Source organism: Spinacia oleracea, chromosome 4 (genome assembly GCF_020520425.1).
Source record: "Spinacia oleracea cultivar Varoflay chromosome 4, BTI_SOV_V1, whole genome shotgun sequence".
Lineage (NCBI taxonomy): Eukaryota > Viridiplantae > Streptophyta > Magnoliopsida > Caryophyllales > Amaranthaceae > Spinacia > Spinacia oleracea.
In genome coordinates, this window is record NC_079490.1 from 164411112 (window position 1) to 164424312 (window position 13201).

The window sequence follows — 13201 nt, forward strand, 5'->3', positions numbered from 1 at the left end:
TAGTAAGTGACTTCTAGCCTTCTAGATAGGTAGTGGATTTTGGGTATTTTCCACTGATACTTCCTATTAGCTTTTTCTGCACGGTAAAATTGACCCTGCTGACTTTGAATTAATCATGATGCTTTTTTGTCTCGACCAATTAAACATGACTTATTTTTCTAGTTTCCTTTGCAAACTTCTCTTATTTTTTTATTTTTTTTAATCTTTTTAACATATTTGTTTCTCTTCTTTAAACCGACCTTGTTTTCTTGTTCCTTATTTTTCGTGTCTCATTAGTCATTACCCTCACCTTCACTTTATCAATTTTGCGTGTTTACTCTCTTTAACATATCCTTTTTACTTTTCTTACTTCACCATTTCGGACACGGTTCCGGGTTCCTTATGAAGGTTTATGGGATTATGTCGGCACCTTTGGGACTAATGCTTTAATGTTGGTGTTGTTACTTGTTAGCACAGTCATGTCCACAAATGATAAGGTCACCCGGTTGTAACTCTACATGCAACCGGGTTTAAGCACATTTTTACGTTTTATAATCACATTTTTCAATTTAAAAGCACATATAATTTTTTCAGAAAAATTCTTTTTGTTTTAGTGATTGTTTTGTACTTAACGATATTATTCTTTTAAAGCGGATGTGTTTTTATCGGTAAAAAATATACTTTTAATCGTTAATACGTGCTTTTAAACAATTTGAAGTCTTAAAAATACAAAAAGACTCGGTTGCATCGGTATACTTTCTACCAATTGGTCTAGTCCTTAATAGGGTTAAGTGAAGCTTAAAAATGTTAAAGACTTGGAGCCAAATTTTAAAGGAGTAGTGAAACACCCCTTTCTGTTTAACTTATTTTCTTTTTTTACAAGTTACGAGGGTTGAACGCCCTATGCCTAAGAATACAATTGTTAAACACCGACCAATGCGTGATTTTGTAAAAAAAATCTCAACTTAATACAGCTTTGAGAAATATAAGACTTAATGCCGCTTTAAGTTATAATCTAGGGTGCGCTCTTCGCTCCCACGTCACATGATAAATACCAGTGTTTTTGTTCTTAAACATGTAACTTAAAGGCCTTTCACCAGAATTCTTTTCCTGACAAGTTAATGTTATCTAGCAATATGCATAACAAATATTCTGAAAGTTGAGGAAGTACAAATTTCAATCTCTTTTAATCATTGATACCACAATATTTAAGTATTCACTTTGTTCTTGATCCATCCGTTCCTTGACCATTCTGCTGAACCTGAGAAACAAATCATCCATGGCTGCCTCACCGTATGCAGTTGTAAGGAGAGATTCTGTAACAGCTCTTATAGTATTGGCAACGAATTTGGCTCGGTTTTCGAGGTTTTGGTTGGTGTCAACGCTCCAGTCAACTTTAAAAGTTTCAAGTTTGTTGACAGAAAATAATCCTTCGGCTTCTACCAATTCTTTCACCTCCTCAGCTGTGGGAGAATAAAATGGCATGTTGAATCTGTCTAGTTTTTCCTGTTCTATCACACCCTGCAGAATGCAGACCACCATAGGAGTTATTTGGTGCTCTAATAATCATATACCTTTTCTTTTCAAATACAAAAATCAGTAGCGGATCCAGAAATTTTAGGTAGCAGGGTCACTAGTTAAAAGTTGATGAAACTTTAACTAAAACTATGTACTTTTAGAAAAAAATTAATGAAAATTGAAAAAAAATTTGCCCCTAAAGCTCCCGTGGCTCCGCGACTGGCAAAAAGATGTGGTTATACTTTTCAAACATAGTTATTCCCCCTATTTGAACTTATTATATACTTGTTCTGTTTCAAAAAAAATTGCAACATTTTGATTAGCACGTTTGCCAAGACGCAACTTTGACCGTGAATATCTCTAATTATTCTTCTTTTCTAAATATTAAAATTTAATATTATGAAAATATACAATTAAATATTTAAATCTATCCACCAACATTTTACTTATAACACTTTCTGTAAATTAGTAAAATACACGGTCAAAGTTAGGATTTGAATAGTGACAAAACTAAAAGTGTTGCAATTTTTATAAAACGGAGGAAGTATTACTTACGTACTTATTAGTTTTTACTTGAACTTATCGACCCTTCTCTGAATTTATTTTAGTAAATTAAACTTTGTAGGATTTTTCATTACTTATCAGAACTTGTTGATGTTTTATTTCTAGAAAAACTAAGGAGTATCTTTCTAATAAAGTGAAAAATAACAAATCCATAATCACCTCTTGAACCATAGTGTGGAGGGTAGAGCCAAGCAACTCCCATAATGAGTCAGGGTCATTTCTCTGCACGCTACCTTGCAGAGTCAAGACCATATGACCACCAGGCACCATCTCTTTCCCCCGTGACCTCAAGAAGAGAGTGAAGTCCTCCTTAAACTGTGCATAATATGCTTGTGCTATTTCTGGAGGGCTTGTTTTTGCAATGTATATATTTCCCTTGTTCAATGCTTCTCCATTCCTACTTTCCAATCCTCTTGGTACCTGTCATTTTGATCCCACATCCAATTTAAGAAAGAACATACAACTATTTACAGGAAAATCTAGTATTTTCTACTAAGCTGACATCGGGAATAACATGTCATTTACTGGTGAAAAACTTTCCCGCAAAAACTTTTTTCCCCTTTTTTTATTCATGAACGGAATACTATATAAAAGTTTGTACTTTATAAATCTTTTCAAAATTCGTCAAGATCTCTATAATACTATATTTTTGAACAATTCTTTTGTTATTCAAATATTTTATAAAAATAATCAAACAATTTTTTTAATAGGACCTAATCTAGTTAAGAAATATACTCATGTTTACCTGTGAAAGCCAATGAACACTGTAAGAAGAGTGTACAAAGTGAAGGAATTGGTCAGGGAATACACTTCCATAGAATGACTTAGGTGTTCCTGATACAAAACACGGTCCGAAATCACTGTCTTTCTTTTCTTTTAGACTCTGGTAAAAGCTTGGGAGTAAGTTAAATATGGCATTGAAATCATTCCCTTGGAGATCATTGAGGAACACCCCAAATTTAGGGGATTTTCGATTAAGATTCTTTCGTTCTTCATCGATTGTGTCGATGATTTCTGAGACTACCATCAAAGAATTAGGCCCTGAAGAACAGCCTAAGTCTGCTATCATGAGACATTCTGGCTGCAAGGCATGATACAGACCTCTAATGCTTTCTTGTAGTACTGGCTTTGCCTTGGCTATCATAGTTCTCTGTTCCATAAAACATGAAGAAAAAAAAGGTGATAGAGTGAGTTACTAGAAAGTAAACTAAACATGTATGAGTGTTTTACTTCAAAATATTTATGATACGAAGTATTACTAAGACTTTGTTCTGTTCACTGTATTAGACCATTAGACCAGAACAGAAAATGAAAAAACACTCACAAAAAATATTCAGATTAGACCTGACCTGACCAGGAAGAATCACACAAGAGTACAAGATCAGACCATAAATTAGAAAAATCAGATTAGATTAGGTGAAGAGAACAAAGCCTAATAAGGGATTTCATTATAGTTGAATTATTTTCATACTCCCCCGGCGGAAAATCAAATGTAAAGAGATTTCTATTTTTAGAAAGGGTGAAGTATGTCACTATTATTTTCGAACAGTAAGAATGTTGGAGAGAATATGCATGATTTGAGTGCATAAGAAAGTTGCATTAGGAAGAAGAAAAACCTGAAGTAAGGAGTTCTTTGCATAACTACATTCCCCAACTCCTTCTTTCATGCGTAAAATGTTCTCTACTTCCATATTTGAGCACCTATCTATTCTTCTCTCTCTCCGATCTAACAATTGTGCAATGATAATGTGCTTCATCCTTTTATACTAGTGTTTATGCTTGAGATTCATATGAATGCATGGTTATAATTTTACCGGGTCGTTTGTTTGGTGGGATAGTGAGCAGGGATAAGGATTTCTTATCTCAACGCTCTCTTATCTCATGTTTGTTCGGAAGGAATTGGGTTTTTGCAAGAGATAAGTCAGGATCAAAGCAGAATCGTACAAGATCGTGCAAGATCGTGCAGGATCGTACAAGATCGGAGCAGAATCGTACAAGATCGTGCAGGATCGGTCGATCCTACTTTTTTACTTATTAAAAAAATGATCCCTAAAGCAACTAACTTTCTCTTTAATCCTAAAAATTGATAACCCAACTCCATAAACGATAATATTTCTCTTCTCTAATCTATATAACTATTACGAAGCCATATTGGCCTTAAAATATCAATATTATGTGAGAAAAAAATATGTATTTAACATCCATATTGTTTGAAAGATATGTATTTATTCATTTAGCAGTATTTTTCTTACTCCTTTTTATAATTTTGTAGGATCTTAATATCATAAGATCCGATTCTACCGATTTGATCCTACCCCTCACCGATCCAATGTGGGATCCGATCCTAACAACCTTGGGTATAAGTCTATAAGAAAGGGAATTTCCCCTTGCCGTGTGAAATGATGATTTCAGCCCTTGTAAAAACCTGAGAAACACTGATTTGTTTTTTCAATATTTAACTTTGTAATTTTAAAGGGACAATAGAGTAATTTGGTTGTTTTTATCTCAATATTTATCCACAACTATGCCAAACAAGTGACGGGGATAAAAGTAATGAATCCCCCATGTAAAATTTCTTATCCCTATCCCTATCTCCACATCATACCAAATAACCCGTTAGAGTATGTCTCTTATGAGACCTATAACATATTACATGAAAATATGAAATGGTGATGCACTATGCACCATTTCATGTTAGGAGAAATGTGATAGGGATAACCAATGGGCATAAAAGTACCCTTGGGTGCACGATGCATCCGGGTATACCTAATAATTTTCATACGAGACCATCATACGCATAAGACTGTTGATGTCATCATTTAAAAATAATAACATATAAAGTGTAACTTCTTGATTTGAAAGTATAGTCATTTGATTGATTATAATTTTGACCATAAATACTTGGTCACAATGTGTGACTGTATGATTAGAAAGTATAACTATAGAGTATTTGGTATAAATTTGGTCTTATACATAAGACCATATACTCCGTATAAGTTTTTGTATATGTGTTATTTTTATTTTACTATTAAATTTAAATATTGAATAATAATAAAGTGAAAAATAGACAATTTATGTGGACAATAAACTCTAAATAATGGGCTTATAGAATACTAGTGTTTATGCACATGATATGTGCATGACATTTTATATAAATATTGTACTTTTATACTATGTGAAAGGTCGATCATATGGAGTGTGTAGTTGCTTAGATAAATGAAAAAACTCTATATTTTTTGTTTTAATTTTTTAAATAGAATATATACTCCCCCTGTCATTTTTATTATTTACGTTTGTTATCATGCACGCGATTTAACAACTACTCCCTCTGTCTCTTTTTGTTCTTTACGTTTAGTATTGTAACGCTTTTTAACGATTAACGAATGTGCATTGAGATTCCTCTATTTTTTTTATTTAAACAAGGCAAATTACATTTATTGAGAAAAATTTAATGTCACAATAGAAAAGTGAGAGATAAAATAACCCGATGAATTTAATTGGTTAAAATAATCATTTGGACACAAATTTTGATATAATGTTAAAAGGTTTGTGTGACAATATAAAAGAAAACGTAAAGAACATTAGAGACAACAAAAAAGGAAAAACGTAAAGAACAAAAAGAGACGGATAGAGTAATTAATATCAAAAGGTCTTGTGCGCACAAGGTGTACAATAAATTTATTGTACACCAAGCTAACTTTAACCCCTTTTTTTTGTAACTTTAACCTAGTTTTGATTAACTTTTATATTAGTAAAAAAAAATTTGATAGATAAATATTTTAAAGGGTTAAATGATTAATTTTATACATTATTAGTTATTTTGAAGAAATAAGTTTTACTAAAATGAAAAAATTTATAACCGAAAAATAGATAACTTTTACTTATATAGGCTTAACTTTTAAGCCTTTTGAATTAACTTTTACTCCGGTGTACAATATTTATTGTACACCTATTGTAAATAAGAATTTGTGAATTAATATTGATAAAAATTCCTCTTTTATTTAAACAATACAAATTACGTTTATTGATAATGTTTTCACTTTTATCTAAAATATGACATTGGAAAAATGTGAGATATTTAATGTTTCAATGGTGAAGTGTGAAAATTTTAGTGCCCCGATGAATTTGATTGATAAAAATACTTACTTGCACGATTTTTGATAGTACATTATGGATATTTATGCTACAATATAAAAGAAATATTCCAAATTTAAAGATTAAAATGAGACATCTAAAACAAAAAACGTAAAGAATAAAAAGGGACGGAGGGAGTAGTTAGTTATCTTGTGCATATAAACAAACTTAACACTAGTTAATAATGGTATACGTAGTATAGATATTACATAGGGGATACCAAAAGTGTATTGATATTCGACGTCCGCGTACGCTAAAATCGCCCGCATATTTTTTTGTAAAAAGACGATTATACCCTTGTAAAAGTCTACCACCCCATTCCATTTTTACCCAAAAATTTCATACTTCATTTTCCGACAGTGTTTATTTTCTGGTGATTTTTCCGATAGCTTATTCACCAAAATTCACCCTTAACAACCCACCATCTTCAGCCTCTATTCAACAATTTTTCTTCATCTTCAAAATTCTTTGCACCTCCATCTTCAAGCTCTATTCTCTTTTTTTTATATAGAATTCGATACTTGATGCCGCCCAGAATTGGCGGCACCCAGCCATGGTGTTCCGCCCAGAATTGGCGGCCGCCACCATGGCCCAGTCGCAGATCTTGGGCGGCTAATCCATGGTGGAGACCACCAATTCTGGGCGGCACACCATGGTTGGGTGCTGCCAATTGTAGGCGGCTGCGTTTATTTTAAAAAAAATACCCTTTTAAAATCTGCATCATCACCTGAGAGGCTGAGATGAAGTAAAATGATGGAGATGTAACTAGTTGTAATTGACGAGTTTTCTTTGGAAATAGATACTTTGAACAAGAGGACACTAGAAGTAAAAGACAAATTCACACTTCCTTTCTCACCATCAATTGAATTTTACCGACATCCTACCCAGTACCAAAGAACCCATCAATTCTTAAATTGCTCATACTTGAAATTATTCCTCGAAGTAAAGTTGAACAAATGTCATTGTGTTTGTCACTATTTTATCTGTATTCTGATTTGAGTCCGTCAACCAATTCGCGGGTGGTGGGAATTTTTTGGGTCATCGGAGCAGCGGCCGCAGGTGGCATAGTGGTTGGTTGGAGCAACGATTGGCAGTGGCAGTTTGGCCGGTGAATTGTTAAAGGTTTGTCCGGTGGTCAGCAAAAACGGCTCAAAGGGGAGGGGTGAATGGGGAGTTACCTTTTTTTAAAGGGTAAAATAGTCCTTTTATGTAAAATACGCGGGCGTTTTTAGCGAACGAGAGCGTCGATTAAAAACCCCCTACCGAAATGCCAAACGTCTACTTAGTTCCCAAATAGAATATAGGTGGATTTGTGATAAAAAATAAAATAAAAAGTAAAAAATAGCTATTTCTATTTAGGTGAAGAACGACATATAACAAAGGCAATTATAGGTGTAGAATCTGCATGATGTGAATGTACAACAAAATGTCGTCACCAAGGTATTGGTGACAAACGGAAAATGTCATCACATGTCCTTAGTCATTTCGAAAGCAATGTACTACGTAAGAGCTAAAAAAGCTCTTAGCAGTAGTAGTAGTTTTTCAATTTCTCTTTGTATGTTTTAGTTGTTTATTGCGATTACTATTGTCAAAAAAAAAAAATGTACAACAAATGATGTGAGTGCACAACAAAGTTGCATCAGCTAGGAAGAAAGTAAACCTGAAGTAGGGAGTTCTTTGCATAACTATTTTGCCCAACTCCTTTCTTCATGTGTAGAACATTCTGTACTTCCATTTTTGAGCACCTACTACGTACGGAGTATTTGTTTACTGTAACAATGTGCTTGATCCTTTTATCTTTATGATAAAAATACATTTAGCTACTAGGTTAGGTGTAAATAATTGCCCTACCAAATACAAATGTATAATTCTTACTCCTACATTAAAAGATAGTGGAAATAAGTGCAAAGTTTGTGTTGCGAGATTTACGTTTCTGGCTTTCTGCTTACCAGCTTCTTTATCTCACATTTTTAAGCGCGCTGTTAAAGTTTTCACGAAATTTGACTTTTTTATTCGATTTTTAACCATGATCTTACCAAATCAGTCTATAGATTAAAGGGAGGGATGAAAATTGAGAATTGGTTGTTGGAAATTTATGGATAGAGTGAGTTACTAGAGAGTAAACTAAACATGTATTAGTGAGTACACAACAAAGTTGCATTATTAGGAAGAAGTAAAACCTGAAGTAAGGAGTTCTTTGCATAACTGCTTTGGCCAACTCCTTCCTTCATGTGTAAAATATTCTCTACTTCCATTTTTTAGCACCTTTCTATTCTTCTCTAACAGATGTGACAACGTGTTTTATCCTTTTATATGATAAAATCATCTAGCTTGTGTCATTATATTGATCTCTAATCTACATATAAGTCAACTCTTGAATAGTTTGGTGTCCACCTAAAATACCTTTACTTTTTCTTTTATGTATTTGGAGTAATATACTTTCTTGAAATGTGAAGCATGCATCGTGTGCATATAAATATATCATTTTTATTATTATCATTAGGCAAATTTGCTAAAAATGACTTTTAATAACCCAAATTTTGCGAGAAATGACCTTATATAATTTTTTTTGTGAAAACACACCTTAATGTAACTTTTTTTTTTGCGAGAAAGGACCTTATATAATTGTTTTGTGTGAAATCACACCTTAATGTAATTTGTTTTTTGCGAAACACAACCAAAAGTAAGTTTCCGGCATTGGCTGAATTTTTCTGGCCATTGACTTGCACATGAGAAGCACGTGTGGCTTTATTTTGCTAACCACGCCCAATTTTCCTCCAAAATTCTAAGCTTTAAAACCTAAAGTTGCAAAAAAAATCGAAATAAAATCAAGTTTGAAAATCCAGGACTCGGGAAAATCAGTGTCTTTAGCCAACTTAAGCTACACGTGCTACTCACGTGCAAGTCAATGGCCGGAAAAGCTCAGTCAATGCCGGAAACTTCCCTTAGGTCCTTTCTCGCAAAAAAAATTACATTAAGGTGTGATTTCACAAAAAAAAAAATATATATAAGGTCCTTTCTCACAAAATTTGAGTTATAAAAGGTCCTTTTTGGCAAATTTACCTTATTATTACTAGGTTAGGTGTAATAAATCCCTATTGGAAGTACCAATTACTAATTCTTACTCATAAATTAAAAGATTATACAAATAAGTGCAAAGGTTGTGATGCGAGATTCACGTTTCTTTTTCCCATCGTCTTTCTCTTTGTTTTTAAGCTGTTAAAGTTTTCACAAAAGTGTGTTCCATAAATTGAGGGTTCCTCTTAATACAAGGCCATGGTAGATTTGCCGGATCCTCCATGCAATTCGGTGTGTAGCATACTTTGCGTGTAAATAGTTCTCCGCAATTTTAATTGCATGGTTCAGCAAAAATTCTAGGTTTCTAGTACACTCATTAGTGATTAGTCTAATTAGTTTCCTAAATATACATAAAAATATAATCGGATTAGTGGTTAAAGTGTTGTTATAATATATAGATGGTCCTGGGTTTGAGTCGCCGAACAAGTAAAATTGCTTTCAATTTTAATACTTCCCCAACTTCTCGTCCAACCTATACAACGAAAGTTTATGTGGGACAACTAAAAATCAATATAATAAAGTTTGAACACAAGATCTTAAGTTTGGAGAATGACTCTCATTACCATTTTAACCAATCACTAACTGTTATTTATCCATACACATTTTTTAATGTTACCTTTTATTTCTCATGGACTTGGACTATATTGGAATAAAAATAACAATTAAAGCATTAGCAAAATCATGAATTAAACATGATATCATAAGTCTCATAAGCATCTGTTGGGGTGTTAAAATGGGCATACCATTTTAACCAAAAAGCTAATAAAACCCACTCAAGCCCAATGTCACTTATAAGGCCTCAAAGGCCCAACAAAGCACTATATATACCCTTCAAGGGGCAAGGTAAAAGGGGTCATTGCCGTCATTCTCTAACCCTAGAGAAGCCACCTGTAACGCCCCGACTTCTAAACACCATTAATTAGGTTAATTAACTTTAATTAGCAGCGAAAACCCTTTAGTCGGAGCGTCACATGCCGTATCTCCCTCGTGGGAAATACAAGGCGACATAACTTTTTGGACAAATTGTTTTTTACCACCTAAAAAAATCAAAAAATTATTTTTTACCACCTAAAAAAACAAAACTTGTATTTTACCACCTAAAAAAATAATAAAAGTTGTTTTTTACCACCTAAAATTGAAAAAATCGAAAAAATTGCTATGTGGGGTAACTCATGTGAGTTACGTTGTTTCGACTTGAATCATCTATTCAAAAAATGAAAGCATCGTCTTGTGCAAGGACAGTCAAGGCACCAGAGTCCTTGTGAGGACGAACTCCAAGAGCCAGATCAGGACAGGGGCAAGGTGGATAGTAAATGCGAGCAAAGGATGCATGGTCTTTGAAATAGCCACTAAGAGGGTCTGCAGGGACACCTAAACTAAATGTTATAAGCTCCAACAGCTTAAAAGATAGTTTCACCATTTCTTGAGTATTCTTCACAGCCCACCCTGGTTGTGTTATCCATCAAGAAGAGATTCACCAACATTCAATCGAACTGAACATTAATTTGAAAGTCAGTGCAATACAAAGAGCAAGAAACAACTTAACTCACATGAATAGTTGCCTCATATAACGATTTCTTTAATTTTTCCGTTTTTAGGTGGTAAATAACAACTTTTATTTTTTTCTTAGGTGGTAAAATACAAGTTTATATTTTTTAGGTGGTAAAAAATAATTTATCGATTTTTTTAGGTGGTAAAAAATAATTTTTCCTAACCTTTTTAAATTACTAAATAAACTTTAATAATAATTACTTCTAGCATTGATTAAACATTAATATTAAAATCTAACTCAAATCATGAAATCAAACTTAGAGTTTAATTAATACATCCCTTTATTACTAATGACATAGTTATCTTTACTAAACAACGATCGTGAATTTGATGGTTGCATCATCACTCTAAGGCATCCCATGATCTTCTTCGTACCTAAAACAAAAGCAACATCGTGAGCCGAGGCTCAGTAACATACTACCCTAACAACGTAAATTCATTTCAATTCATTTTATTTACTTTGCAAACAGGGATAATAGAATATAGTAAATCACTTTCATAAAAGCATCATAATAAAACATCATTTATAACTTGAAACTTTTTTTAGTTCCCATTATCTTTCATAAAACCTTCATTTTACTTGGTAACTGACAAGTTAGCCTTACGGGACGTCTCCAACCTTGCGATAGTCCTCAAGGAGCACTCTCCCTTGTTGGACATACGCCCGTACCTAAATAGTTTCTTCTTTTTTTTAGCTTGCGGTAACCCTCAAGGAGCACTCTCCCTTGTTGGGTGTCCTGCGGTACGGCGATACGTGCACGACCTAGAAATAGTAACCCCACTAACTGTCAGAACCAGTTACACTTTTATTTATCATGTTTCGTATCTTATTCGTAACTCATAAACATCATTCTTATAAAATCATTCATAAAAAATATCATCATTCATAAAGCACACTTCATAAATACATTTCATATCCCACAATCCAATAAAAACACATCATTATAAATATATTTCATAAACTCATAAAACCCATTTCATCAGGGGATTGTGGGTGTTAGCAATAGATGTTACCTCAATCGTAGTTTATACTTCCTGTTCGATGGATCGTTCGTCCCGAGCTTCGAGTTTGAATTCTTTCAAGATATTAAATCATTCAATTAGTTATTTAAAACGATAAATAATCTAAAATCGATATTTTATAAATAATAAAATTTATAAATAATGAATTTATAAATAACGAATTTAAATAAAAATATAATTTCATAAATTGGTCTTTAGGAAACATATTACTTGAATTTCATAAATTAACGAAAACATTATTTAAATCAAATTTCTGTCGAAATATATATTTTAAATTACAATTCAAAATCTATTTTATTTTAAGCAACCATTTACTTTATAAAAATCTAAATTTGGTAAGTAATTGGGCAAGATAACCAACTCACATTGAAAAATTGGGCCAAGAGAATTGGGCCTTGGCTGGAGGAGTAAATGAAAACAAAGTTCCTAAAAGGAACTTGTTTTCTGAAGAAGAAAACACGGCAGGGGAAGCACGAGGAAAAGGGGAGAGCAGGGCACGAAAAGGCAAGGAGGATGACGACTAGGCGGTGAGGGTGGAGGGAATTGGGTTGAGTTTGCGACGGGGGTGGCTGGGTGTGGTGACTGCGGTGGTTGACGGTGGTGGTTGGTGGTGACTGTGGTTCGAACAGGAAGGGAACAAGGGGTGATTTCCAATTTTGTTAACTGATTTTTGGTTGAGAAAAATGGAAAGAGAATGGCTGATTATATTGACAAGTAGAGTGAGTGAGAAGCTGAAATCCTTAGGGAGCAAGGTAATGAATCAAGACTGAAATGAGGCAAGGAGAGGAATGGTTTCCTTCTTCTCTGTACGTGGAGAGCTAAGAGAAGAAGAAAAATGGAATATTGATTTCCTAAGGGCATTTTCGTAATTTTACATAGTTGGACTAAAATTCAGAAATTTGGTTGAAAACTACTAAAAATAGAAATGTTTAGCTAAAATAATTCTTTATAAAAAATATCGTTAACGAAAAATAAATAAATTTTCGTTTATAAATTTATCGTTTAAAATAAATCGTAAAAACGTTTAAAATAATGCAATTTGATTATTCGTAATTATTTAAAACGAAATCAAGCTAATAAATATTTTTAATTTTTATAAATCAAGTTTAAAAATTTCGGGATATTACACCACCCTACTCTCTCTCTCCCCCAAAATACTCTCAATTTATACATCAACTGTATTGACCCGGAGTTCATCTTGCAGGCACCGTACGTGACCGGAACTCAAGATATCAAGGATGCTCCCACCATCGTTTCAACCCCGGAATAGCATCAATTATAGAAATGCCTTGCATATATCTAATTTGGTGTTTATTAATTTGAAGCACTTATTACTATTAGAAAATAAATTAAA

General features: G+C 33.2%; 1 protein-coding gene and 1 long non-coding RNA gene across 4 annotated transcripts; both read right to left on the minus strand.

Annotated features, from left to right (window-relative positions):
• Positions 1-963: 963 nt before the first annotated feature.
• On the minus strand, positions 964-8615 carry LOC110803066 (probable jasmonic acid carboxyl methyltransferase 2). Of its 3 annotated transcripts, XM_056842009.1 has the most exons (5): positions 8376-8614; positions 7856-7965; positions 2807-3211; positions 2221-2481; positions 964-1500 (listed from the first exon to the last, which is right to left on the minus strand). In XM_056842009.1, exons 2-5 carry the CDS (start codon positions 7928-7930, stop codon positions 1156-1158), a joined length of 1086 nt encoding a protein of 361 aa, XP_056697987.1. In that variant the 5' UTR covers positions 7931-7965; positions 8376-8614; the 3' UTR covers positions 964-1155. The 3 variants fall into 3 exon arrangements, with proteins under 3 accessions (XP_056697987.1, XP_056697986.1, XP_021864220.1); XM_056842008.1 differs by lacking the exon at positions 7856-7965 and having other exon boundaries at positions 8376-8615; XM_022008528.2 differs by lacking the exons at positions 7856-7965; positions 8376-8614 and adding an exon at positions 3678-4173.
• Positions 8616-9362: 747 nt separating this feature from the next.
• Positions 9363-12566, minus strand: LOC130459391 (uncharacterized). The gene is made up of 3 exons (XR_008918761.1): positions 12213-12566; positions 11839-11900; positions 9363-11199 (listed from the first exon to the last, which is right to left on the minus strand). It is a non-coding gene; the product is annotated as an uncharacterized lncRNA (long non-coding RNA).
• Positions 12567-13201: the final 635 nt, after the last annotated feature.